At 39.6% G+C, this 27,741-nt stretch overlaps 3 protein-coding genes across 3 annotated transcripts; all 3 read left to right on the top strand.

The window, feature by feature from the left end:
• Positions 1 to 8,712: 8,712 nt before the first annotated feature.
• Positions 8,713 to 15,096, top strand: cldn10b (claudin 10b; the record flags this gene model as incomplete). Its single annotated transcript, XM_084422073.1, has 5 exons — positions 8,713 to 8,932; positions 11,742 to 11,903; positions 12,003 to 12,084; positions 12,169 to 12,273; positions 14,943 to 15,096. The coding sequence occupies 5 exons, from the start codon at positions 8,713 to 8,715 to the stop codon at positions 15,094 to 15,096; spliced, it is 723 nt and encodes a 240-aa protein (XP_084278199.1).
• A 1,034-nt stretch (positions 15,097 to 16,130) lies between these two features.
• On the top strand, positions 16,131 to 20,613 carry LOC311298399 (claudin-10-like). Its single transcript, XM_084421263.1, has 5 exons — positions 16,131 to 16,418; positions 16,537 to 16,698; positions 17,370 to 17,457; positions 19,157 to 19,252; positions 19,622 to 20,613. Exons 1-5 carry the CDS (start codon positions 16,160 to 16,162, stop codon positions 19,800 to 19,802), a joined length of 786 nt encoding a protein of 261 aa, XP_084277389.1. The 5' UTR covers positions 16,131 to 16,159; the 3' UTR covers positions 19,803 to 20,613.
• A 3,113-nt stretch (positions 20,614 to 23,726) lies between these two features.
• LOC311298878 (claudin-10-like) lies at positions 23,727 to 27,576 on the top strand. The gene is made up of 5 exons (XM_084422206.1): positions 23,727 to 24,082; positions 25,908 to 26,069; positions 26,140 to 26,221; positions 26,298 to 26,405; positions 26,691 to 27,576. Exons 1-5 carry the CDS (start codon positions 23,851 to 23,853, stop codon positions 26,974 to 26,976), a joined length of 870 nt encoding a protein of 289 aa, XP_084278332.1. The 5' UTR covers positions 23,727 to 23,850; the 3' UTR covers positions 26,977 to 27,576.
• Positions 27,577 to 27,741: the final 165 nt, after the last annotated feature.

Below are 27,741 nucleotides of genomic sequence, written 5' to 3'. Positions count from 1 at the left end.
CGTTTAAATGCCACAGCCTACCTGAGCATTGTTTCTGACCATGTCCATCCCTTTATGACCACCATGTACCCATCCTCTGATGGCTACTTCCAGCAGGATAATGCACCATGTCACAAAGCTCGAATCATTTCAAATTGGTTTCTTGAACATGACAATGAGTTCACTGTACTAAAATGGCCCCCACAGTCACCAGATCTCAACCCAATAGAGCATCTTTGGGATGTGGTGGAACGGGAGCTTCGTGCCCTGGATGTGCATCCCACAAATCTCCATCAACTGCAAGATGCTATCCTATCAATATGGGCCAACATTTCTAAAGAATGCTTTCAGCACCTTGTTGAATCAATGCCACGTAGAATTAAGGCAGTTCTGAAGGCGAAAGGAGGTCAAACACAGTATTAGTATGGTGTTCCTAATAATCCTTTAGGTGAGTGTATAGTGAGTAGACTCTGTATTTATATTTATTTGGCGAGTTTACAAACCTTGTAACGGAGAGCCGAACAAACGGCGGAAGCTTTGATGAGAGGAGCCGTTACTTTCACACCCGATGACGTCGATCAGCTGAGCTTTGTTGCGCGCGAGCATCACTGAAGCGACGACAACAGAGGAATAGCAGCCGTTTCGCGACAGAATAAAACTTTTCTCCTCCTGGTTCTTCTTATTTAAATAATAATTTATGAAGAAGTAGGTACATTTTTTTTTATTACTAATATTTATTCAATAATAATTAATTAATTCTTATTATTAATATTATTTAGTGTTGTTGTTTAAGGTTTAAATGAATCAATAAAATCGGCCTATACTAAATAAATGTAAGCTACCCAGGTGAAAAAGACGTAGGCTACTGTTAAATGTATTAAAGTCCCTGTAAAGTCAAAATTAAGTATGTGTTCTGAGTTTGTCACACCACAGAAAAAGGTGTTATTAGCCACCCAGCCAAATTTGAATGATAAAAAAAGCCGGCAAGTACATAAAATAAGCTATCAAAATCTTGCAAAAATGAGCAGTAGTCTCTGCTCTCAAACGCTGGGGGCGTGTCCGCTGGCTGCGCTGAAACCACGCCCACTCGCGGGAAAGCTGCCGTCGCCACACTCAACTGTCACCGCTACAGCCGGAATGGATGCTCCTAGGTTTTACAAAGCCATACATGTTCGAGCCTGGACTACCTACTATAATTATAACATAAGCACACAAGGCAACTTACACTCATTGGTGGGCTCGCACTGCCGATGATGGCACCAGTTGTCGGCGCGACGGGAGGATGAAGGCCGAGGCGGGAGATAGTCGGTTCGGCCCCATTCACCAGTAACAGCGGATTATCAGTGAATCCCAGTTGTCTCCGACGAAAGTTTATAAAACTATCCCGTGTAAAATGATCACTACAGAGGCGGGTTTTGGCGGTGATCCTCAGCTGTCCATCAAGGTGGCTCTTCACAAAATTAATCCACCTCTTCTTGATGTGATTGTTTTTCGGAAATTTAAATAAGGACACCGATCTGTTTTGTACGTGATCGCATCCAGGTAATACGCATTTCCGTGACGAAGGCATAGCTAGCTAGCAAACTGTAGGCTGTAGTAACTAGTACTGACAGTAACTCGCGATCGGCAAACTGATGTGAATGAATGTGCTATATTGTTAGGGGAGGGGCAGCGTCAGGGGCTCCAGTGCGTCATCAAGTAGGGGCGTGTCCAGGAGCTCAGGGGCTCCAGTGCGTCATCAAGTAGGGGCGTGTCCAGGAGCTCAGGGGCTTCAGTGTGTCATCGAGCCCCCGTTTTAGCCCCGCCCAAAAAATCCGGAACACAGCAATGGTGAAAAACTGTTTAACGGTCTAACTCCACAATTCAGTACTTCACAGTTCACAGTCTTTGTAACATGTTTTAGCAATACATTTCTAACATTTATAATGTGTTTAGAATTTTTTTTTAGAATTGCCTTTACAGGGACTTTAAAAATGTATTAAAAATGCATTAAAGTAGGCTATATTTGTATTGTAGGCCTACTAAAAACACACTCAAGTACATTTTTAATAGTGCGTCTTTTTCACCTGGGTATGTATACTGAATCAAACTTAAGTAGCCTATAATAATAATAATAATAATAATAATAGGATAATAATAATCTCATTCTGGCCTCACTGAACCATTGGGTTCCTCCAGATGCTGGCTTTAACATAAGAGATCTTCCAGGAACCACTTAAATGTTAAAAGATCTTCCAATAACCCTTTTATCGCATTCAGGTTCCTCTATTTTCCCCCAAAGCACTTCGAGGTCTCATAGTAATGAAAAGGTGACTCCAGAACCTCTGAACTAAATACAAAGTGCTTAAAGGATCCCATAAGTTCCAGCAAGAACCTCAAAGATTGTCAATGCTCCTCCAGGAACCCTACTGTAGGAGAAAGAGCTTTGAGGCAGCTAAATTACATTTTGAAGTTCCTTGAGTATCCAACAGGATATTTGAGGCTCCTTTAGTTTTTACAGTGTCGGAGATGGAACCTGTGTACAGGCTGGAAACAAAAGTAACTGCTCCGCAAGGAGAAATACCGATCAACCCCTTGAAGGTAGTGGTATTTTATATGAGGAGAACACCTCAGACTGGAGCGTGAGTGAAGATGGATTCTGGCATCTTATCTCTGTGCAGTCAATGATGACCCTCACCTCGGGACAAAACTGCCTAAATTTGTCTGGCATGGTGGAATTCACTTGCTCTCTGCTCATCCATTTGGGCAATGATCCAAGGACGGGGTAAAGATAACTAGCCCAGGTTATGATGATGCGGCTAACAGTGGAAACACTTACTTTGAAAATGTCAGCCAACACTTTCTCCTTCAGTCCTGCAGCAACACGACAGGAGTACAACGAAAACTCATCAATCAGTGGCAAGCTGCGCTGATGACTGTGAGAAGCTTCCACAGCAGTTGCCAGTCCTTTCTTCTGGACCATAGACCAGTAGACTAGCATGGACACAGAGGGGCTCAATAGCCTTCCAGAATGCTTGGAAGACCTCTTCAGATGGAAACCTGGTGTGAAAACATATGTCTTCACCTGAAGCACAGAATCTGGGACAGACAGTGGTCTGTTCTCAGCTGCATGACCTCACTTTCCAGTTTTCTGACTTCAGCTTCCAAATCCTGTATTTGTGCAGCTGCTGCATCCGGTCCCCCTAGATTCACAAAAAAATAACAGTTTAACATAGTGGCAAACAATTATTAATTACTTACGTTAACAAATATTATTGTAACTACATATTATACCCAAAATGTGAACTTTTGCCCACTCAGGCCCTGTGTCCATATCTCAAAGGTGTTGTGCAGTGATATAACCTGCCTGATTTGCAAATTCATATGTATAATTATCTGGCTTTTACTGTAATTAAAAACAAATGTTTATTGTAATAGTCATTTTAGATCATTTTAAGACTTTGTTCATCTTAATTGTATTATTGCTCAGTTGTGGCAGCATTATTTGGAGAAATAAAGTATGGTGATATCTTCCTGGAACAGTAATTTGTCAAAATTAACTAAAATGATATTATGACTTGAAAGTGAAAGGACATAAATGTAATAAAGGCTTCAATAATAGATTTAATATAATATAACAGGAAAGTTGCTTCATAATTTGTTTTCAGAAATGCATAAACATACCTGGAAGAGGAGTGACTGCATAGTCATGATCTGCTCCCAGCTGTTAACTCACCAAATATTTCGTCGTCTTGGGTTTCGTCAGAGGAAGGGATGGGAAAAGTGTCAAGTATGGTTTGAACTAACTCTTGTAAACCGACTCTCGTGAAGTTTCTCCCCAGTTGTTCCACATAAATCGGGACGGCCCCTTTTCTGAGGCGCTTACGACCAGTAGCGGCAGTGTAATTAGCGTCGATAAAGTGCCGGCTACCAACAAATGTGCTACCTCTAGGGATCTTAAACGTCGGGCCTTCTACGCGTCGAATAGCATGCATCCACTTCTTTGTCAGACAGTCATCGCTTGGAAAAGCATGAAAACTCAAATATGGTTGTCGCTTCTTATTATTTGTGCAATGAGGGACGCTACAGTGACACCTCGATGTTGCTTCAGCCATTGTTGTTTCGACCGGAAGTCGCTTTACACAACAAACGCTGAATACATTTGCAAGTAAGACTCTCACTCTGCTTGTGAATTTACAGAACTTGCACACAGCCACTTCAAAACTGTTCACAAGCTTCTATAGATTTGATTTTTGTTGTCATTTGTTGAAATAAATACAGAAAGATACAGTGTGTCGGTGTCTGTCCGCTGAACGTGACGCTCCGATTCTCCTCTGTGGTCATACTGTATGGGAAAGTGAATATTTACAATGACAACTATAAAACTTCTGTTACATTTCACCTTTCCAACAAAGAAATGGATCGACTTCTGTCAGCTTGTTGAACACATTTTTATATTAGACATTTCTACCATATGATGGCTGAAGCAGCAGCGCGTGACACTGTTTTCACAGATCTATCAACATTGTGAACAGAATTCTACAAAACTTCAGTGAAAACATTAAATGATCATGCAATGGGATAAAATAGCTTCTCTTCACTGCAAACGATATCATGAAGAATGTGAATATTTAACCAAGTCAAAAGGTAAGCAGTTCAAATTCAGTTTCAGCAGACGCAAAACACCATTAAAGGCGACAACTTTTAAAGTAAAAAAAAAGTTGCGTAAACTATAAAATCTCATTGTGGTCTCACGCCGGAGAAAGGCATCCGCTCTCGACCGATGAGGTAATGTATGGAAGAGTTTCACAGAAAGGTAACTTGTTGAGGTCAGTATTAGTGTAATGGCTCTCTCTGAATGAGTAACCAAACTCTCAGAATCATTAAGTGCTGAACTTAAGCAACTGTTATAACTCTGTTATAACCTAAACTTCAATGTTCATATCCACTTACACAGACAGAAAGTGATTTCTAGCAGCTCTTCTTATAGCAGTGTTCATGTTGTACTTGATCTCACACTGAGTGAGAATCATGATAAGTAGGCTAATTCGTTCTATTCACACACGTCTGGCTTATTCTGATGGTGTTATCATTGTTTTATAAGACGGGACACTCCTGACCAAAATCAACATAAATCAGATTTGTGTTTTTGCATAGTTTGGAAATGTTTTAGAACAATGGAAGTGTAATTAATAGATTAATTTCAGTAAGTTTGCTTTTGCACAAAGAAAATACATTTCCTTATATATGAATGCTCAAAATCTAAAATTATTTGATTTGTATTGAAAATATACTGAATAATATTTTGTGTTAATATATTTAATAATACATTAGGAATTAATGATTTTCATTTATTGAATAATATGACAATATATTTACTTACACAGTATATAATGTATGTGATTTTATATTCAATAACACTTCATAATATATAGATATACATGTGATCAAATATACTACTGTTATGTATAAATATATTTGAACATATACTGCATATCCAAATATTTGTAAATTTATATTTGTAAAATGTCTCACGGGTAGCAGTGCAGATGATCCAACAAAGATGATGCATGACACAGAATGCAATATTTAATAATCACAAAGGGCAATAGCACACTACACACCTAACACAACGTTAATGCAAGAAAATGACCCAGAGCCGAGACGGGATGAAAGCCCACAGTGGAGCTGATGGAGGCTGGAGTCAAGAGCCGGAGCGAGACCCAGGCGTAGAGCCAGGGAAACGCTGAAGGCTTGGAGCACCAGGTGGAGATGTGGGCTTGGAGGAGCCAGAGGGGTGGAGGAGCCAGAGGGGTGGAGGAGCCAGAGGGGTGGAGGAGCCAGAGGGGTGGAGGATCAAGGCATATCGATGACTCTGAAGTCTGAGGCGGTATCAGAGCGATGATGGACCAAGGTGAAGCCAGAAGGACGAGGGAGCAAAAGGAGATATTTAGGAAAATGCCCTGATTGTTTATTCTGGGCTCGGAGGCTTGCGGTGGAGCTAAGAGATCCACACACCAAAGCGGAGCTGTTGACTGGGACACCCATGCGGATCCGAGCAGCACAGCGGGAACACTGGAGGAGAACAGAGACAGCGGAGGCGAGCTGAGGAACAGGCTTGGGTAGGACCATCCGCTACGAAAGAGACTTGGTGCTGGACGACTGAGAATAACTGAGGGTTTAAATACACAAGAAATGATAATAAGCGGAACAGGGAACAGGTGTGAACTAATCAGAAACCATGGCAACTAATAATGCACTAGAACTCAGGCAAAAGGTGACAGGGAAAACGAAACAATACATGACCGTGACAATCTCATTTTCCCACCATGTTGCCTTGACTTTAACAAACCATCCAATTGTCCAAAAGTACTAAAGAAAAATTCAGTAAACACTTTTTTTCTTTTGTTGTATACCAATGTGTAACTATGCAAACAAATGATGATGAATGTGTTTAGCTTTATGTAAACCCACGTGTTAACTCATGAAACAGAAATGAATTAATTTCAATAAAGTTTTCAATAATTAGTTTCAATAAAGCTATAACGTGTAAAAATGTAATGCAGTTTTTGTCTTCATCGCTATATTTTTTATGTGTATGAATATGGAGCCATACATGGTCCATGCTTAAAGAGAAATATTTTTCAGTATATTCCCATGTATGTTTGTTTGGTAAGGGGGACCTTTTCTTCTTAATATTCTTATAATTTTCACAACAGGTTATTGTTAAAGCATCCACAGGTTCTGCTGTCTGGTCTGGTTGACACATTTTTCTCTTCTTTCTTTCTTTCTTTAGTTCTAAAATTTTGTAAAAATAACAGAATTGATGTTTAACTTAACCCTTGTGCATCAATTTAAAAAAGTTACTCATAGGTCCAAAGAGGACAAAAATGTCCATGTCAAAAAACGGTCATAAAAAGTTGAAGCTTGGGAGCACACACTTAACTTTGGTATCATTTTAAAGAATACCCTTGCCAGATTATTGCTGAAGTTAAATTTTTTTTATAAGTAAATCCAAAAAAAAGTTATATAGGTTTAAGTTTATGAAAATTATTTATGAATATTATTTTATATAAAATATATATTTTATGAAACAAGTTGAACTCTAAAACGGCTAGAAAATCAAAGCCATAAATCTAAATAAGTTGTGTTCCAAATTTGAGGTTGATATCTCAAAAAATGAGCTTTCAGTAATATTTTGTTTGGGCGCAGTACCAGACTTTCCCCATTGGATCCCAGCAAAACTCCTCTGGTCACACAGTGATTGGCTTTGTTATTTGCAGTTGAGTTTTTCTCTCTCAATACTACAAACACACACATGCACACAAACACCTTTTTTTTTTTATAACACACATACCAACCACACTCTGACATCCATACCAACACACCCACACAATTATCATTGCATAATTTATCCAACTGGCTCTATAATAGCTCAAAATTCATGCAGTTAACAGTAACAAAAAAACAAAAACTTACTCATAGGTCCAAAAGGGACAAAAATGTCCAAGTCAAAAAACTCTCATAAAAATGTTATGCTTGGGAGCAAATACTTAAGTTTGGTCTCATTTTAAAGAAGACCCTTGGCAGATTGTTGTTGAAGTGAAAAAATTGAAAAAAAGTGCAACCAAAAAAATGTTATAGAAGTTTAAGTTTATGAAAAATATTTATGAACATTATAATCAATATTTTATATAAAATATATATTTTATGAAACATTTGGAACTCTAAAACTGATATAAATTCAAAGCCATAAATCTAAACAGGTTGTGTTCCGAATTTGAGGATGATATCTCAAAAAATGAGCTTTCAGTAAGATTTTGTTTGGGCGCAGTACCAGACTTTCCCCATTGGATGCCAGCAAAACTCCACTGGTGAACACAGTGATTGAATTTTCGATTTGCAGTTGAGTTTTTCTCTCTCAAATATTACAAGCACACACATGCACACAAACACATTTTTTTTTTATAACACACATACCAACCACACTTAGACATCCATACCAACAAACCCACACAATTATCGTTGCATAATTTATCCAGTTGGCTCTATAATATGCCGAAGCAGAAAACAGGAATAAAGCGAGTATTTGCTTTATAGGCCTAACCTGAAAAAATGGCACCATCTGATAAAAAATGGTAAAAATGTCAATTTTGAAGCCTTGCCAACAGAATGAAAGCCTATTAAAAAAGATTGCATCATTTTATAGTTAAACGGCACAGGGATTAAAAAATGCAGTTTTAATGGGTTTCAATGGGGACATTTTTGTCCTTAAGGTCCTAAGAGGAAGTATTTTGTGTAACTAGTGCAAAATAGATTTTTTAAAGAAAATGATGATGAAATAGTAAAATTCCAATAAAAATACACACCCGTGCCAAATTTTATGCAGTTAGCATTAACACAGGCAAAGTGATCAAAAAAACAAAACTGAAAAAGCCAAAAATGTCCTCAAGGATGCACAAGGGTTAAAATACATATAATGTAATTGAGTTGAACACAGTTAAGCTAAAGGAGTTGTTTCTCCCCAAGTCTTTCTCTTGCAGCCGTGATGTTCATTTTCTAGGGTTTGAGGATGAACTCAAGTCTTGGGGTAAATACTCCTAAAGAATGCCTGGTCATAGTTCTGCACTCTCATTCAGAGTCTGGCACACCCTCCAGTGTGAAATGAGAACATATTCCCCAGCTGATCGAGTGGGTAATAGCTAAACACACACAACACCGCAGGAGAGACGGCTGGAGAACTTCAGAGGGACAATGAGCAGCATGGCGAGAGAGATCATGGCGTTTGTACTCACCACGTCGGGTTGGGTGCTGGTGTCCTCCACTTTACCGACGGACTACTGGAAGGTGTCTTCGATCGACGGCACAGTTATCACCACAGCCACCTTCTGGTCCAACCTGTGGAAAACCTGCGTGACTGATTCTACTGGGATCTCCAACTGCAAAGACTTCCCTTCGATGCTGGCACTGGACGGTCAGTTCGTGTGCTTAAAAGTGGCCAAAAGTGATGTAGGAAAATTGACATCTTCACAATGTTCATTTGACTTTTTTTTTAACCGGTAGCTGTAGTTTGCCTTATTTGCCAAATCATTTTGTGAGATGAACACCCTAAGCAAGTTTAGTGTTTTGTTCTTCTCTCATAATTAAAATATATATAAAAAAAATTATAATAATTAAATATTAAATATATTCCTCATATTTTGATGGTTTAATCAAACTTGTAGGGTCATTAAAAACAAATATCCCCTCCGGACATCACTTTTGACCACTGCTGTATGTGTATGCATATGTATATGTATATGTATGTATATGTACTGTGTGTCTTGGTTGTATAAGACATATTTCAGATTGACTAGTCAAATGTAAGTAAAGCACTTTGTCTGATGTTGATCCGCACTGAAGCTGCGCTTGGATCATCTCAGATCATCATGTGTGGGTCATGTAGCTCCAGTGCTGCTAAAGACACACACCAAATACATCTTTAAATTCAACCTTTACTTAGACTGTTATGCTTATAACTTTGTTTGCATTTCTTAATAGAATATAAAAGCATTTTCACTGGTTATTTCAGGCTTTATGAACACACACTCTTTAAAATAAAGGTCCTTTATTGGCATTGATGGTTCCATGAAGAACATTTAACATCCATGATCCATGCAATCTTTCCATTGCACAAAAGGGTCTTTACAGTGGAAAAGTTTCTTTAGATTATTAAAATGTTCTTCACACATAGAAAAATTGTTCTTTTAAGAACTGAACATGGAGGGGTTTGGGGAACCCAGAATGGATTTTCTATGGCAAAAAAAGAGTGTAAGAAGACACGTATATTTGTGTCTCGTTCTTCAGCATCAATATACGGCTTGCATTTCATCTCACCAAGGTGATTTTTTCTAGGAATAATGCTCTCAACAGAGCTAACCATTTGTGCAAGGCAAACACACAAAAGTCTGAAACGATTCTTTTCCCTCTAATTTGTCAATGTTTAGCACTTTTCAGAAAGCTAAGGGGAATAATTTAGATGTATTAACCCTAAGGCTGTTTTCCATTCATTCATTTGTTTTCGTGGGTTAACTAGTAAGCTAATATTTCGCCAGAGAACAGTTAGAAGAGCATGTGTGTGTGTGTGTGTGTGTGTGTGTGTGTGGATACCAGTCTGCTCTTCCATGACTGAAGGACAGACATCAGAGAAAGAGCCTGTGTTTAACCACAGTGATTAATTCATTACCATTTTAATTGCAAGATCCAAGAGGTTTTCTGTCCAAATACTGAATTATTAATTAAGTACTTGATTTTTATATAACTAATCTAAGTATAAAGCACTACACAATTTGGCACGCTCTTATGTAAATGATCTTTTACAAACTCTTTTAAACTGCTTGTATTGTAGGCACGTTTAAAGACCTGTACCAGCATGTGAACCCCTTGCTGTGATCTCCACTCTCTGCTCGCAGCTCCACCCCTGGGGGGGGGGGGGGGGAGCTGGAAGAGCTGGTTGAGAGGAACGTGGACACTTAGGGTGTACTCACACTAGCCAGTTTGAACCGTGCCCGAGTGCGTTTGACCACCAAAGCGCGGTTCGTTTGACTAGTGTGAGTGCTCCGAACCGTGCCCGGGCGCGGCTCGATTAGCCGGCCCTGGCCCGCTTGGAAGAGGTGGGCCAGAGCACGGTTCAGTTGGACTCGGGCGCGGTTCGCATGCAGTGTGAGCGCTAACCGTGCTGGAGCACGGAACAGGACGCGTGACGTCACGGTTTTGCGAAACCTCCTCATACGAGCAGCACGATTACGTGAAAATTTTTGTGCCACAAAGGCGATAGATCTGTTTAACAACAGGCTGTGAGAGGGCTGTGGACCAAACGACTCAAAATTATCCTCAAAGTAAACAGAGCGATGGATTCCATTGTGTTCAGTGAGAGCGCCGCTCTTCCTGTTTATCCCGAAACCGTCGCACCATAATGACGTAAGCGTGCTCCGGCACGAATGCTGAAACCCTATGTGAGTGCAGGCTTAGTCAGCGTGAGCTCGTCACCTGAATCCTTAAGGTCCACCGCTGGTTGCAGGCAGGCGAACTCATGCAGTCCTGCTTCTTAATGTGCACAGTTTGGCCAGGATGCCGGGGTTAATCCCCTACTCCTTTTCCGAAGGACATCCTGAGATATGTAATGACCACAGAGAGTCAGGATCTCATTTAACGTCTTATCCGATGGATTGTACTTGTTACAGTATAGTGTCCCCATCACTACACTGGGGCGTTAGGACCCACACAGACCATAGGGTGAGCAGCACCCCCTGCTGGCCTCACTAACACCTCTTCCAGCAGAAACCTAGTTTTCCTAGGAGTCTCCCATCCAGGTACTGACCAGACTCAGCCCTGCCTAGCTTCAGTGTGTGACCAGTCTTGGGCTACAGGGTGATATGGCTGCTGGCCAGGAGGCATCCATCCAAAATCAGTGAAAGAAATATCGGCATTCTCACCAAAACGCTGCAGAAAAGTGGAAATCCGTGCGCCGTCCATTGGTGAGCGTATCTCTATGACGAGCTGTAGTTGGCTTCTTGAAGACAGTTCAGATTCTGAGGCAAGGACTGCTCAACTCCTCCTTATATAGCGGGAAGACCCGCCTCCAGTTTGGCACCATTCACTAGGGCTTCAGTATTTCTCAGAGAAAGAAGTTTCCCCAGGGGCATCAGCTACTGACGAGTAAACTGAACTTGAAAGGGAATTCATTGATTGATTTTATTGACTGATAGTGTTTATAATTTCATATGTTTTCTCTTGTTGATCAGGTTATATCCAGGTGTGTCGGGGTCTGATGATCGCTGCTGTCTGTCTTGGTTTCTTTGGATCTGTCTTTGCTCTGATCGGCATGAAGTGCACTAAGGTCGGTGGTCTCGACCAAACCAAGGCCAGAATCGTATCCTTTGCTGGGATCAACTTTGTTTGTACTGGTGGGTTTCGTAGACATTACACTTCTCTTTCTCTGACCTCTGAGCACTATTATCCCCAGCTGAAGTGCTATACTCAAATATAACGCTGTTCCTCGCCAGGTCTGTGTTCTCTGACCGCCTGCTCCCTCTACGCTCACAGGATCACCTCTGAGTTTTTCGATCCTATGTATGTTGCGCAAAAGTAGGTATCATGGGTTTTTTTTTCTCCTAAGAACTTTCAGGGACTGCAGTGATGTTGGAGATGAAACGTTGTGCTTCCTCTCAGGTATGAGCTGGGCGCTGCGTTGTTCATCGGCTGGGCGGGCTCGACGCTGTGTATCCTCGGAGGAGCGGTGTTCTGCCTCTCGCTGTCTGAAGGCATGAGCAGCAGGTAAAGGACAAAGGCCTCTTACTCTCACATACGGTTCAAAGGATCAGATTTGGTTTTGACCATGTCATGTCATTTATGGGGTCTCATTTATTAAACTGTGCGTAGGATCCTTACTAAAAGTCTACGTGCAAAAATGGCGTACGGCAAAAAATATTCAGACTTATAAAGCCTGAACCATCGCAAAATTCCCTTTAAAAACCCAGTCAGAGGAAGATTGTGCGCACATGCATCTCCACCCTGAAATAACCATATATGAGCTTACAGCGCCTCGCTTTACTATGCAAATCCTTATCTGCATATCATTTGCATATGCATATTCATCCACGTGATGCCATGTTTAATGTTACAAGACATTTGGAAAATATGAGATACGGATGTGCATCACATTACATTGCTAAAAATCATTTAGTAAACTGTCCTTGCCTTGTTTGGAATTAATAAATCAAATAGTATAAAACAGATTTCAAAGTTTTTCTCAGTCTTTATACTTTTTTTTTTTAATACTTTTCAATTTTTTTTTGCTTTATATTTTTTAAGGAAACAGATGCATTATTGTGCATTATTGATCATTCAGGGCCGGTGATAGACATTAGGAGGCCCTAGGCAAAATTCATGTTGGAGGCCCCCCACCCCCAATAAAAAACACTTGAAACAAATATGATTCCTAACCTTTATATTTATACAACATTTAATTTTAAATGTAGTATATTTTTACTTATACAGTACATAAGTTTGGACAAATTACTATTTTTAATGCTTTTGAAAGAAGTCTCTTATGCTCATCAAGCCTGGATTTATTTGATCAAAAATACAGAAAAATAATATAGTGAAATATTATTAAATAATGGTTTTCTATTTTACTATACTTTAAATATATTTCTGTGATGCAAAACTGAATTTAGTGTCACGTGATCCTTCAGAAAACTTTAATATTCTGATTTATTATCAAATGTTAGAAATTGTGCTTAATATTTATTTTATAACCTGTGATACTTTTTTTCAGGATTTTTTTATTTTTAAAAAGTTGTTTTAAAAAAGTCTTCACTATCACTCTTTATATATTGAACACATCCTTGCTGAATATTCCTGTTTTAGTTTTTCTGTATTTTTGATAAAATAAATGCAGGCTTGTAGAGCATAATATGAAACTTTAAACATTAAAAATAGTAATGGGTCCAGACTTTTTACCGGTACTGTATGTACATATTAGTCAAACTTTATCTAAGGTAATCTCTTTTTTGTTTAATGAAGATGTTATTGTTGTTGTTGTTATTTTGCTGTTTTATTCAATTTATTCACAGTTCCAGAATACCACTTCAGTAGATGAACAGAAGTGCTTTTATCATTTTTTTCATAGCTGCAGTATGGGCAGGATTTTTCCCTCCCATTTAATCAATATTGACTGCAGATATTATGATATTATGAATTGCATTGTTACCTTAAATATGCTAGAGAAAGACACGATCGCTACTGAGCAGAGTTTTTTTTTTTTTTTTTGTTAACTCATCAGCAGAATGTAGAAGATAGACCCATAGATATGATATCCTTTATTTGAAACATTTAAAAAGGTTGTAGTGTGTTGGCTTTTTAACTTTGAATACAAACGTCTTGTCTTTTACTTTTGTAGCTTTTTTACTAGTCAGCTCCCGACGCGATGTTATTCCTTGTACGCGCAAATTCAAAGCGTCGTGTATGGGCACGTTAATGACGCTCGCGCTCTTTTAAACTCGTAATAAAGCGGTGAAAGATTTTTCCAGAAATGACGCTGATCTGCAGTACAAGTTTATATTTAGAATACATTGCAATCACTCCAAAATAGATGACGACAACTCACACACCTGCATTACGAGCTGTGCTTATTTGAGTGTCTATTTAGGCTTTTGCTTCGCAGCACCTGATGGATGCGTTCGTTACACAAACGTTCAGAAGCCGGCACCCGCTTTGAAACGGAAACATTAATTGGTTTAACCGCAGATGAGTGACAATTCAACAATATCCAATGAACAATGAGGCTAGTATTTCTGTCCGTCTTGACTGGTGGACTATATATAGGGGATGTTACGGTTATGGAGGCCCCTCCTCAAAGCCCGAGGCCCTAGGCAATCGCCTGCTCTGCCTATAGCTAGCGGCGGCCCATTATTTGCGCGAAAAGTCCTGCTATTATCATGCGCTAAGCAGCCCTCGCTGTAGTTAAAGCATTAAAACACAGCATGCCACAGGAAAAGTGTTCAACATCAGCGCATCCACTACAAATATTTATATTTATTAGAATATACTTTTTTTTGTAACTTCTCGGTAATGATTTCATGTAATTTAAGTGCTTAACTCCATTAATGAGAATGGCATATTTAATCTAAATGTGTATATCAGATATAAAACATAGTATAAATCATTCTTTTATGTATTTAAACTGTTATTGTGAACATCACTGTATTTATGATTAGGACTAAACTGCTCCGTCTCTAATGTTCGTACGCATGGGTCCGAGTTTGCGTGCATGTGCGCACATTCTCCCGTCAAGTGTGTTTTTATCAATCATAACTTATGCGTGTGAAGTGGCGTACGGCTCGTTCAGGGCTTGTTTTGTGCGACGCACCGGTTATAAATGAGACCCTGGTCACTGAGCGATATTAACAGATCTGGATGATGCTGTGTCCCTGTTGCTGCAGTTCGCCGTATCCGTCGGACAGAAAGGCTTTCGTCCCCAGCGGAGTGTCTCTAATGTCCCGTGCGGCTCCACAGAGTCAGTCGTCTCACGTGAGGAGGCCTCCGCCAGACTGCATCAGCTCTTCACAACAGTTCGACAAGAACGCTTACGTATAACACACACGCTGTAATATCTCATTGGGTTCTGTCGCTCTTTTAGTGCCTTCGGATGGCCAGCACATGTCGTGTATCAGATGCTGTCATTCAAGATTTGGTTATTATTTGCCTCTAAAGCATATCTACTGCAGCATGGTTATGTTTATGTTTACGCAACGCTGCATGAGATCATCTGTTGATAGTTATGTTGTGCTCCACCAGTTTGGGTGATTATTAATTTCTGGCATCAGTTTATCAGTCCCAGTCCAAAGCAGGCCAGACAGAATCACGTTCAAGGAGATTTGAGTTTCAATATTGTCTGGAGATTGCATTGCCTGTTTTGCCTAGCCTCAATTAATGTGATTTGAGAATAATGTTTTTGATGTTTAATAAATAATCAATTTAATGTTGTTATAATTGTTGCATATTATTGGGGTGATACTATTGTGCATAATATCTGTGTGAACATATTTGATATATGTCTCGAGTCGCACGGGTTTATTTGTGGCAATACATTGTATGGGTCAAAATTATAGATTTTTCTTTTATGCCAAAAATCATTAGGATATTAAGTAAAGATCATGTTCCATGAAGTTTTTTTGTAAATTTTCTACCATAAATATAAAAAAATATATATATTTTTATGTGAATATTTGAGTGAATGCAGCACAATCGCGAACATAAAAGCACAACTTTAAAGGCGATTTTCTCAGTGTTTAGATTTTTTTGGTGATGTATAAATCTTTCAGGTGATGTATAAATCTTTCAGGTGATGTATAAATCTTTCAGGTGATGTTTAAATGACCCTTGTGACCGGTTTTGGGTCACATATTTGCTGAATTTTATTAATTGTGCCACCAGATAGATGATGTTTCAGGAAGAAATGTGCATTTCAGTTATTTACAAGCGTCTCACAGATTACGTCTTATTTCTCTGCCAGACACACTCCTCACAATATTTATAGTAAACCAGCGTCATGATGTGTGTACAAACACAACATCCGTCCCTTCAGGACTCTCTCTCAAAGGTCAGACCTTCATTAACTGCTTTCCTCCGCTGAAGAGCCGGCCATGTTTGAGTGGGAATGAGCGTGTGCTCAGGAGACAGAGCGATGAGGAAAAGTCTGATCCAGGTGTTTGGATTCATGTTCTCCACCCTCGGCTGGCTCTTCGTCAGCTGTACGCTGGCCATGAACTACTGGAGAGTCTTCTACGTAGGGGGCAAAGGCGGCAGCTGGATGATCAAGTCGTCCTGGTATTGGTCAAACCTGTGGAAGGACTGTGTGACGGACACGTCCTCCGTCACCAACTGCAGAGACTATGATGTGCTGTGGGCCGTCACACGTAAGTCTCGGGATCCGGAGGGTCTGTTGCTGGCAGAGATTGAGTGTCTGACCTCTGGGATCCGGAGGGTCTGTTGCTGGCAGAGATTGAGTGTCTGACCTGTTGTGCCTCTTGATAGCGTATGTTCAGGGTGTGCGAGGGCTGCTGATGGCCGGCATGAGTCTGGGGTTCGTCGCCGCTGTGCTCTGCTTCATCGGCATGGACTGCACATACATCGGTGGAAGTGGGGAAAACAAGGATAAAATACTGTTCTCCGGAGCTGCTTTTCATTTTGTCGGTGGTGAGTAAAACCATTCATCCAATATTTATGCCTTCAAACTATATGCACCCACACAGAATCTGATCTGTATTTATGCATATGCAGGTTTAATACTAGTAAGGTGAGGCACTAAAGCTTATAATTAAATTCTTCCATTGATATCAATGTGGTTCCTTCCTCCTAAACTAGTCAAGTCACATTTATTTATATAGCACCTTTTACAACACAGAGTGTTTCAAAGCAGCTTTGCAGAGATAACAGGAGAATAATGCAACAAAGTTTGTTTCCAGAAGAAAATAGCGTCACAGTCCAGCTTAAGTGAGTTCAGTGATGGTTCATTTCTGGTGTAAAAAGTTATTAATTTAGTTCGTTTTTATATGTATAGCCGCTCTGGAGAAAACATTGTCATCGTCCAGCTCAGTTCAGTTCTCATATAATGGTGTCAATGAAGGAGAGCAATAATATTGTTGAATATTAAATGTCCCAAAGTAAGTAAGCCAAAAGCCAAAGGCAACAGTGGCAAGGAAGCAAAACTCCATCAGATGACAGATCTCTTAGGAGAAACCAGGAACTATTGTGAAATGAAACTGATCATTTGGAACATATTTTAAAAACGTGTGTCGGATAGTGTTGTGTTTTACCAGCATTCACCCACACATATATTGAGAGATCTCTTGTTTTCCTCCTCACAGGTGTGTCAGCGCTAGCGGCGTACTGTTTATACACAAACAGGGTCGCCAGCACTGCCTTTTCACCGGCTGCTGACAGGAGCATTATAAGGTACATGATACTCCAAGAAAAGGCAATGCCATACGTCAACATTAATGATCCAAACTGGGATGTTTCCATTGAGCAGTGGCACACGCGACAGCTTGTGTCGGTTACAGCAGGGTCTAGATACAGCAAACTTATGTACACAAAAATGTATATTTACAACAAAAAATAATAATTAACGCACATTTGAGGAATCACTCAGGAGCTAAAAGACTTACTAATAGACATAAGGACGGACAAGGAAGTATATATACACAAACTAAATGAATTAACATAGGGCATTGTCAGGACCCACAAATATTATTATACATTATATTATTATACATTATATCAGCATTATATATAGTAGTTTAATGTATTACTGACACTGAAAATCTGTAAACTTGAACTTTTTCACACACAGTAATTTTCATTTTGGGTGAACTATACACAATACTTATTGTCACTATCCACGATACATATTAATGCATTTTTGTATTGCGATATATTGTAAAACGATATATATTGTTACACCCCTAGTACTGGCGTTTCAGAGAAATAACCCGTGTGAAAAAGAAGTGCACTTTATTGTATTGGATGTGCATTTGTAGTGTACTTCAAGCTGTAAAAGTACGTTTTACATTTACAAAAGTACGTTTAACTGCAGATAATATCCACCTTATTTTAACCGTTAAAGTGGGCGCTGTCATTTGTAAGTTGAACGTGTCTCTCGTACACCTCCAGTTATTGTTAGCTGTACAAAACGACTCGTTGATATACAGCTACTGTATAATAAGATGCAGGTTTTTTATCTAATGTAAGTACAACGTAAAAACACATTTAAATTAATAATTTGATACAATGCACATATTGTGTAAATACATAAGTACTGTTACAGACACTTAATATAAAGTGGGACCCAAATAAAAAGTTTTTCTCCAAAATATCTGGAGAAACTCTCTTATAAACCCCTACAAATGCGAATGAGTAAGAATCTAACTGAAGTGCATTCATTCCCATTGACATTGTATGTATTTTCAACGCATTCTCATCCTTGGGCGTCATATATTGACGCTCTTGACATTTCGTCTACATCGAACGCACATGGCACCCTTTAGCGTCAATATGAGACGCACAGAGCTTTGTTCGGTTAGGTTTAGGTCTAGTGTAGGGTTAGGGTTAGACCGCTAGGAGGCGCCTTCTGGCCCATTTCTATCTGCGTCTCATATTGACGCTAAAGGGTGCCATGTGCGTTCGATGTAGACGAAATGTCAAGAGCGTCAATATATGACGCCCTAGGAACTTCTGCATTAGTGTTTCTGTGCTGACCTATGGTGCTGACACACGTGATGAAGGCGTGTGGTGATGGGAAAACACACCAGCAGAGGGCGATGAAGCACACAGGAGATGATGTCACTGTAAACACGTGTTCATACTGACAGATTGTTGAGCTGCTCAAATCAAGGAATGGCTTGAGGGTTTTTACTTTGTCATTATGGGATGGTGTAGATTGATCATGTGACATTTAAAATACTTTTGCATACTCTCTGAATCTGCTGCATTTCAGAGGAATATCCGGGGGGTTGTTTTTTTTACACTAGTCTAATGAAGAAATGATAAAAAATAATTCAGTGCTGATTATGATATGTCAGAGATGTACAAAATAGGCAGATATTCTGTTTACTCGCATTATTACTCATGTGTATTACATCTCTGTACTGTGTAGGTATGGCATCGGAACTCCGATATTCCTCGGATTGGCTGGAAATTTCTTAATAATTCTTGGATCTATTTTATATGCTGTGACAGTCATCCCAACAAGGTAAATAATTGTTTCAGTTTATATTCACAAAAATAATTACGAATATTTGGTTAAAATTAAAGGAAGCGTCAACTAATTATTAGTTCAGGGGGGTGAACACTTATGCAGGTGTGCTGTTTAAATGTGATGGGTAAACTTTTTAGATTCACTGTAACAATCACTAACAATGAGCAATATATCTGTACATAATTTATTAATGATGTAAAAATGTTAGTTCACAGTGCATTAATGTTAACAGATAAAACGTTTGATCTCAAAAATGTATTAGTGAATGTTGAGATTAATGAATGCTATATGTAGTTAACTAATGTTAACAACTGTATAATTTGATAGCAAATGTGAAGACTGATGTACAGTTCTCTCCTCCAGAATGTTGAGTGTGTTTGCAGCGAGAGCAGAAGCCTCTCCGTCGTACGGCCAGCGGACGGCTAGTAAATCTCTCTACACTACAGCGTACCGCGCTCCGTCAGGACGCTCCAGCGGCTCTCGCGTCTCCAGCATCTCACACGTCACAGGGGACAAAATACCTCCCAGAGACACGTTTGTGTGAAAGAGCTCTGTAACATGACAACCAGCAGTCAAATCTGAGCAGCTGCATGTGGGATTCACTTTGTAAAAATACATATTTGTACCCTTAAGAGACCAGTCTTGTACCTGTGGTGACAATTTTGTACCTTTATTTAACAGTACAAAAAAAGGGGACAAAATTGGCTTTGACAGGGTACAATCGTTGACTATAATGAGATATATATATTACACACACACACACACACACACACACACACACACACACTCTGAAGTAAAATCAGAATTTATTAAATCCTTTTCATGTTCACATTTTCCAAAATTTAATTTCAAACACAATGTCTGTGACATATAAATGATCATCAACTGAGTGTCATTTGCCTGAAAGTCCATTTCATCTAAAACACTAGTTGAGTTCATTGACTTTACTGTACTTATAATAAAGTCAACACTGAGCATTCCAAAGTTTGAAAAGGTAGTGGTCGGAGGATTTAAAGGCTGAGTATCAACTGGGGTGATAGTGATTAAAGAGCTGTATATGCCATCAATACCAGTGAAATAATTAAGAGACTTATTACACTGGTCAACAGAGGAGTGACCAATGGCCTTAGTTGGTTTAAGAAGATTGTCAACAGTCTTAAATAAAGATTTAGAATTAGTTGCAGCATTACCAGTGATGCTTGAGTAATAGTTCAGTGTTCATGTGCAGTATTCAGAGCAGAATGGTAAACAGACTGTTGTTGAGTGTAGAGAAGCCTATGTACCGTCAGGCCAGATTTTTTGTACTGCCGTTCCAATTGCCTTCCAGCAGCTTTCATTAAACGTAACTCCGGAGTATACCATGGACAGGGTTTCCTAAATGTAACAACCCGTTCTCGCACAGATGCAAACTCGTCCAGAAGTGCAGATAGCATGGAATTGTAGTGCTCAACTGAGTTAGTAATGGGAAGCCCAGAGAGAGAAGTAGAAAAGAAAGTGAAGTCCATATGCTTGATGTTACGTAATTTAATAATGCTTTTAGAAATAGATCGTGATGACATAACATTCATGTCAAAAGTAATAAGTCTATGATCACTTATGCTCATGTCAATACTATCCAGAGATTGAATACCAACACCAGCAGAACAAGCCACATCCAATGTATGGCCCAACCTATGGGTCGGAAAAGTAACATGATGTGTAAAATCAAAACCATCCAAAATGTCCAAAAAGGAGACAGTATTAACACAAGTTGGATTATGAAAATGTATATTGCCAATCAAGACCATAGCAGGACAGAGTGGACTAAGAAGTGTCAACAACTCAGCAAACTCAGAGAAATAAAGGATTTGGTTTTGGTGGACGGTAAATGAGCAGCACAAGAACAGGTGAAACACCATTGATTTTAAAACCCAGACATTCAAATGATGAAACACTAGGAGCATCAATAACATTAATAGATATGTTAGATCCAAATATTACAGCCAGGCCACCACCTTTACCAGAAGCTCGAGGCACGTCGATGTATTTATATCCAGATGGGGCACACATATTCAGATTAAAATAGTCATTGTCTTTATGCCATATTTCACTAGACAAAGAATGTAAATTTTTCTTTCGAGGATAGTATCAGAGATGAGTGCCGTTTTATTGTTTATTGACCTCGTGTTAAAGTGTGCAGTTCGCTTAGTGCTAAGGTCCTAAACCTCCGGATAGTGTAGATTTCCCTGACAGAGACCGCGGCAGACAGAGCTACGACGCAGCGTGGGCCTGCTGTTCGACCAATACGCAGTGACTCCAGCACCGGCAGCAGAACGACTCTGACGAGAGCCTCTATGAATATAACAAAGGAGCTGCAGAGTTTGTATGATATTTGGACGGCCATGGAGATCCAAGGTAAAAGTGTGGATAAAGAGTACCTCAGCATGGTGATGTCCACAAGTTCAGTCCACTGCTGAACACTGATTCCTGATAGAACAAAGACGCAATAATCCGAGTGATCAAGTGAAGTTGCATGATGACATCCCAAGCTGTTTTACAACAACTTCACACGGAGGGATTGAAGCGGCACCAGGAGTTTGTCTGATCCCACACGGAGACAACAGCAGAGTATGCAGGTAAAACACGGCAGCGGATGAGACCGGCAGCAGACAGACCAGCATCTTATAATGCTTAAAGACGCTAGTTCAGACCAGGTAGATCAATAGGCATCAGTTCAGACTCAAAAGAGTTCAAATAAATTAAAAATGTTAAACAAAACTAAATGAGGCGAGAGAAGCGGCAGCCTACGCGCGCCAGCATCCTCTCCACATCTGGTAGAGTAAATAGTAAAATTAACAAAGATGTTGTTACTGTATGAATACACTGCTGTCAGTAACACTTGTTCATATAGACAGATTGTTGAGCTGCTCAAATCAAGAAATGGCTTGAGGGTTTCTTATTGTTATTATGATGTGGAGTGTAGATTGATGTGGAATTTAAAACACTTATAAAACATGCTTACTCTCTGAACCTGCTGTAAATTAACGAGAAATAAAGCTTAAACTTCAGACGCTTCCAAACTGCACAGCAGTAATGACTTGTTACTATTTCTTTACTTGTGTAATCGGTCCTAATCAACCTGCTCCCACCGGGAGTCAAACTGTGTCTCCGACGTGGGACGCGGGCGCTCTGAAGAACACAGCCTCTAGCATCAGTCACTAGTTGGGAGAAATATTTACTCTTTTTGGTACACTTTGGAAAAGATTCCTAGACGTCATTGTTTTGGCAGGATTTAGGCCCAATATTCTCATCTTTGATGACCATTTTGACCATCCTTTGTTTAGGATTTTTTTCATTTACAAAGTATTACAACTGTCTCAGTGGAAATGTATAACTTTCCAGAAAAGTTCCGGACCTCCACTGGGAAGGAAGCATAGTGACCGGACCTCTTGGATCTTTCATTTGTAAGGCTTGCACCCGATCGGCCCAAAGCCGGCATCCGACCAGCGCGAAAGGTCTTTACGTGTTACTGCCTTTTCTCAAGGCAAAGTATTTTATGCATTCTCTTGTTATTTCATCTGAAAGGTTTTAATGATATCTGTGCATCATTAATTGTGAGCGAATGTTTGACCATTCTTCTTAACTCTTAATGAAAATAATGCCAAAGTCGGTTAGAATAATCAAATGTAACAATTCATTATGTCAGGTAAATGTATCGTGTCAATTTCATAATCAATTCAAAGATAATTGATACAAAACATCAAATGCTCCGTATTAAAGAGAAGAGATGCGAACCCAACATTATACATGAAGCTGAGAGTCTTACTCTCACGGGCTAATCTGAGGTACAGAACGGCCCAGATCTTCTCGTTGCATTTCCTTATATTGACAGAAACTTCTGTTTCTGTCAATATGGGAGACCATATGGGAGACCATAGGGGGGGGGGGGGGGGGGGGCATTTTTCTAGAGACCACTTTCCTTTGTGTGCCAGTTATCTCTAAACTCCTAAAAACCTTATTACCTTTTGTTTTACTTATTTGGAAATGAGACCTTTGTACCAGTCGCACTGAGACATTTCAAATGATACCAAAAATGTACAATACTCGATGATAATCATTCGCATTAAACCATATATTTTCTTGGGTGAATTCAGGTGATCTGAGCCTGAGAGAGAGGGGGTGAGGGATGAGGGAATGAAATGTAGATTAGGGTGACTCGGGGGTGAGACTTTTGTCTCAAATGGGGAGTTCAAATGGTAATTTCCAGCAAGATCCTGTCTTCAACCAGACTGTCCGGCATTTTCTAATTTCTCAATTCTTACACATTGAATAACCCTGTTCTATGACATCATTGCGAAAACACCCTTCTGGAATCTACGAGGTGACATTTCTAATACACAAGCATGTAATACGAGTGTCTGTGTATAATAAACACAGTGTGTGCGAGTGGCATTGATGACACCACAAACAAGCAGCGTCCTCCGCCCTCAGACCAGGGAAAGCACCAGATCCTTCAGCACACCTTACGGAAGGTGCGTTCGTCTTTCAGCGGACTTAAGCTTTAAAAGATCATCTATATTTTCATCTCTAGCCGCATCAGGCAATATCCCAGCATGCTCTACAGGACGGTGCTGATGTACACTGAGATAGGCTGCTTCGTAGCATGCGTCTGCGGCTGGATCTTGATCTGCTCCACTATGCCCACGGAGTACTGGACTTACTCTGAAGTGGCCAGTTTAGTCCTCACATCTTCCCACTATTTCTCCAACCTCTGGAAAGACTGTCTCTCTGACTCCACCGGAGTCTCCGACTGCAAAGAGTTCCCCTCGCTGCTGGCTCTGCAGAGTAAGTGTTATCAGAGCGTTTCTTCACTCCAGTCAGTAGTGTCTCAGGCTCCTGAACGTGTCCTGCTAGTGAGTAGGGAGTGAAAGACATCGAACTATCACTGACGTCTCATGACCATCACGAGTAGAGCGGCATGTTGTTGCATTATATGTGGATATTCTGATACAAAAATAATAAACCATTGTTTTGGCTACAGGAAATTAGATAAAGTTACTGAATTTCTTCCTTTTTATACACATGCAGTCAAACCGAAAAATATTCAGACACCAGATATATATTTTTTATATGTTTTTACTAGTGTGTGCAGGACAATATAGTTAATTTATGTAAGTGAGGAGAGCAAAATAAAGTAAACTGTGACATACTATACCCAGAAATTCTTCATACAGCGACTACCAGTGACATTTATAAAAATCTGGGAGCAAAAATGATTGGGACAATTTGAGCTGATCATGTTTTGCTGAAGTGTGTTTTCTTTAATTGCTAATGCTCTTTTTACACACAGACTGAACACAATGAAGCATTGCTTGGTGATTGGTTGAGCTAAACTGGTATTATCTAATTGTGTAGTTAAATTTAACAGCTGACAGATATTCAACATAATTCATGTGTGAGACAGTCTAACAGAAGGACGGACAAAACCAGTCAAATATCAGCGGTAACACTTTATAATAATGGTCCCGTCATTAATAAGTAACTATGCAGGAAGTAATGCAGGACTAATGAGTAGTTCTACATTAACACTTCAGCTACTACTATTAACTAATAAAGAAACAAGCTTAACTAATCAGTAAGTAATATAACGTTTAGGAGATTATTACTTATTAGGTAATCAATAATTACTGAATGAGATTAGCTTCATTAATAACTATTAACTAACGGACAAATTATAAAGAACATTATCGTGTGTCTGAGACGTAATCAGTCATCATTTTTACTATGAAAATAGTCATAAAAGACATCACTATTTACTCAAGTGTTACCTAGTCACTATGCAGGAACTACTAGTGATCTGGACCATTATTTTAAAGTGAAAAACATCTTTTCCTCTTTATAATAATGGTCCAGATCACAAGTAGTCCTTGAAGAGTGACTAGGTAACACTTGAGTAAATAGTGATGAATTTTATGACCACGTTGAAGGTAAAAAAAGACAATTGCTAATGTCTCAGACACGATAATGTTGTGATTCGTAATTAATTAGTAATTCTTTATGAGTTGTCATAATTACTTGTTTCTTAATGATGCCAATCTCACTCAGTAATTATTGATTACCTAATAAGGAACTATCTTAGTCCTAAATTTTATATTACTTACTGATTAGTTAATATTGTTTCCATATTACTTAATAGTAGTAGCTGAAGTGTTAATGTAGAACTACTCATTAGTCCTTCATTATTTCCTGCATAGTTACTTATTAATGATGGACCATTATTATAAAGTGTTACCATATCAACTTATATTCTTGTCATATTTTATTACCATTTTCTAAACTATAGCGAATAAACTGTGATAATGTGAGAAATGTTGAAGATGTCTGAATAAATTTTGGTTTGACTGTATATAATACTTTATGTGGTTTGCTATTGGCTGATCTCATGTGAGTGACAGGTTATAGCCCCGCCCACATCATCAGAGAAGAGAAGAGATGCTGCAAAAGGAACTTATTTTGATTCAAGATTATTAATACAATAATGATGTGCACCGATAAATCATTTAGAATGCGCGTGCAAAATATTCATCAATCATCACATAATATTACTGCATTGTGAAAAACACTAAATAAATAGATACATGTGACTATTGTTGTGTCCATCTTTCAACAGCACACATTCATCTGTGCCGATCTCTCGTCATCACATCCATAACTCTGGGATTCTTCGGCTCCGCTCTGGCTTTGGTGGGGATGAAGTGCACGAAACTCGGAGGCTCTGAAACTGTGAACGCAAGAATAACGTTGGCTGCCGGCATCAACTACTTGTTGTCAGGTAAAGCCTGCAGTTGTCCAGCCGGTCCAGCATGTCTCTGCTCCTCTGAACTCTTCTGTCTCTGCTTCAGGTGTCTGCGGCATGTTGGCTTACAGCTGGTACGGCCACAAGGTGATTTCCGAGTTCATGGATCCCAACTACAAGGCCAAAAAGTGAATATTTCAGTACAGAAATGAAATGTGCAGTTGATGCGGATCAGAGTTGGAACGGTGTTTCTTGTGGCGACAGGTTTGAGCTGGGAACGGCGCTGTTTGTGGGATGGGGCGGATCGGCGCTCCTGCTGGCCGGAGGACTCGTGTACAGCGTCGCCGCAGGGAACCAGGCCTGCCAGTCCAGGTATCAGTCTGATGACAATCACCCGCACCTCTGAGTGAATCGCAATCCATTTTAGACTACTGACAATAAGTAACTTTGCAACTACGTGTCAACTTATTCTACTAACCCGAACCCAAACCTAACAGTACTAATACTCTAATGAGAGTTAGTTGACATGTAGGTGCAACGTTATACTTAGTAGAATGTCTGAAGTGAACCATTGAAATAAACTAACGTTTTTATGAATTTCCTACCAAGATGTCCTGCTACTAAACATAAATCATGATTCAATGTTTGTGACTTAAGCTCCAAGATCCAGGAGAAGACCTATCAGAGTCGTTCCTCTGAGCCGAAGCAGAAGACGCTGTACACTCCTCCGCCGTCGCCCGTCCCGGACAGAGCCAAACCCAAGCCCAAGCCCAAGCCCCAGCCCCAGCCCCAGCCCCAGCCCAAGCCCCAGCCCCAGCCCCAGCCCCAGCCCCAGCCCAAGCCCCAGCCCAAGCCCCAGCCCAAGCCCCAGCCCAAGCCCCAGCCCCAGCCCCAGCCCAGCAGACCTGCTAAAGGGTTTCACAGTGTGGACGCCTACGTCTGATATCCTCCTGTTTTACCATGCGTATATCTGGAAAACCCCTTTACTGGTAGTGTAAAGCATTCAGTGAATCTTTATGCAAGTCTTTTTTGACATCATCAACATTGTGATCAAGACACAGAATTAATTGTTTTACAGAAATAAATTGGAGTGACTCTAGTCTATCCTGATGACTGTGTCACGGGTGATGCTCTTCAAATCTCCATTAGCTCTCAGATTTTACTTGTGTTTATCACTGATGATGAAGCGGAAGAGATGCGATGTCAAATACAGATGCTTTCATGAAGCAACAGAAACACTTTTCATTCAGACCTTTATGTACTGGGTAATACAGAGCCAATTGTCTGTCATAATCATTTGTTAACAAATTCATTGTTTCTGCATTAAATTATTACACTGTTTAAACGAATACATTTGTAGCTGTGATTTTGTATATATACATTTCTGCCATGCATAACTTATACAGTCACCTCTGATAACAGATCTCTCTAAATTGTAATGTGGACTAATGCATTTTCTGTAAAGCTGCATTGAAATGTGTATTGTGAAAAGCACTATACAAATAAATGTGAATTGAATATAAGGTTCAACACAATCTAACACTACTTAAATACTAATAAAGTGGGTCTATATATTTTTTATCAGTTTTATTTTGATAAACCCGACACAATATAACACTGAGGTTACATGAAGAGATTTTACTGTTATAAAAACAAATTTGTGAACATCAGCTGAGCTGAATGTATCTGAACAAACGGGAAACACACG

Source organism: Rutilus rutilus, assembly GCF_951802725.1.
Source record: "Rutilus rutilus genome assembly, chromosome: 10".
Classification (NCBI taxonomy): Eukaryota; Metazoa; Chordata; class Actinopteri; order Cypriniformes; family Leuciscidae; genus Rutilus; species Rutilus rutilus.
Note: the sequence above shows the minus strand (reverse complement) of the source record. Positions and strands in the feature narration are given on the sequence as shown.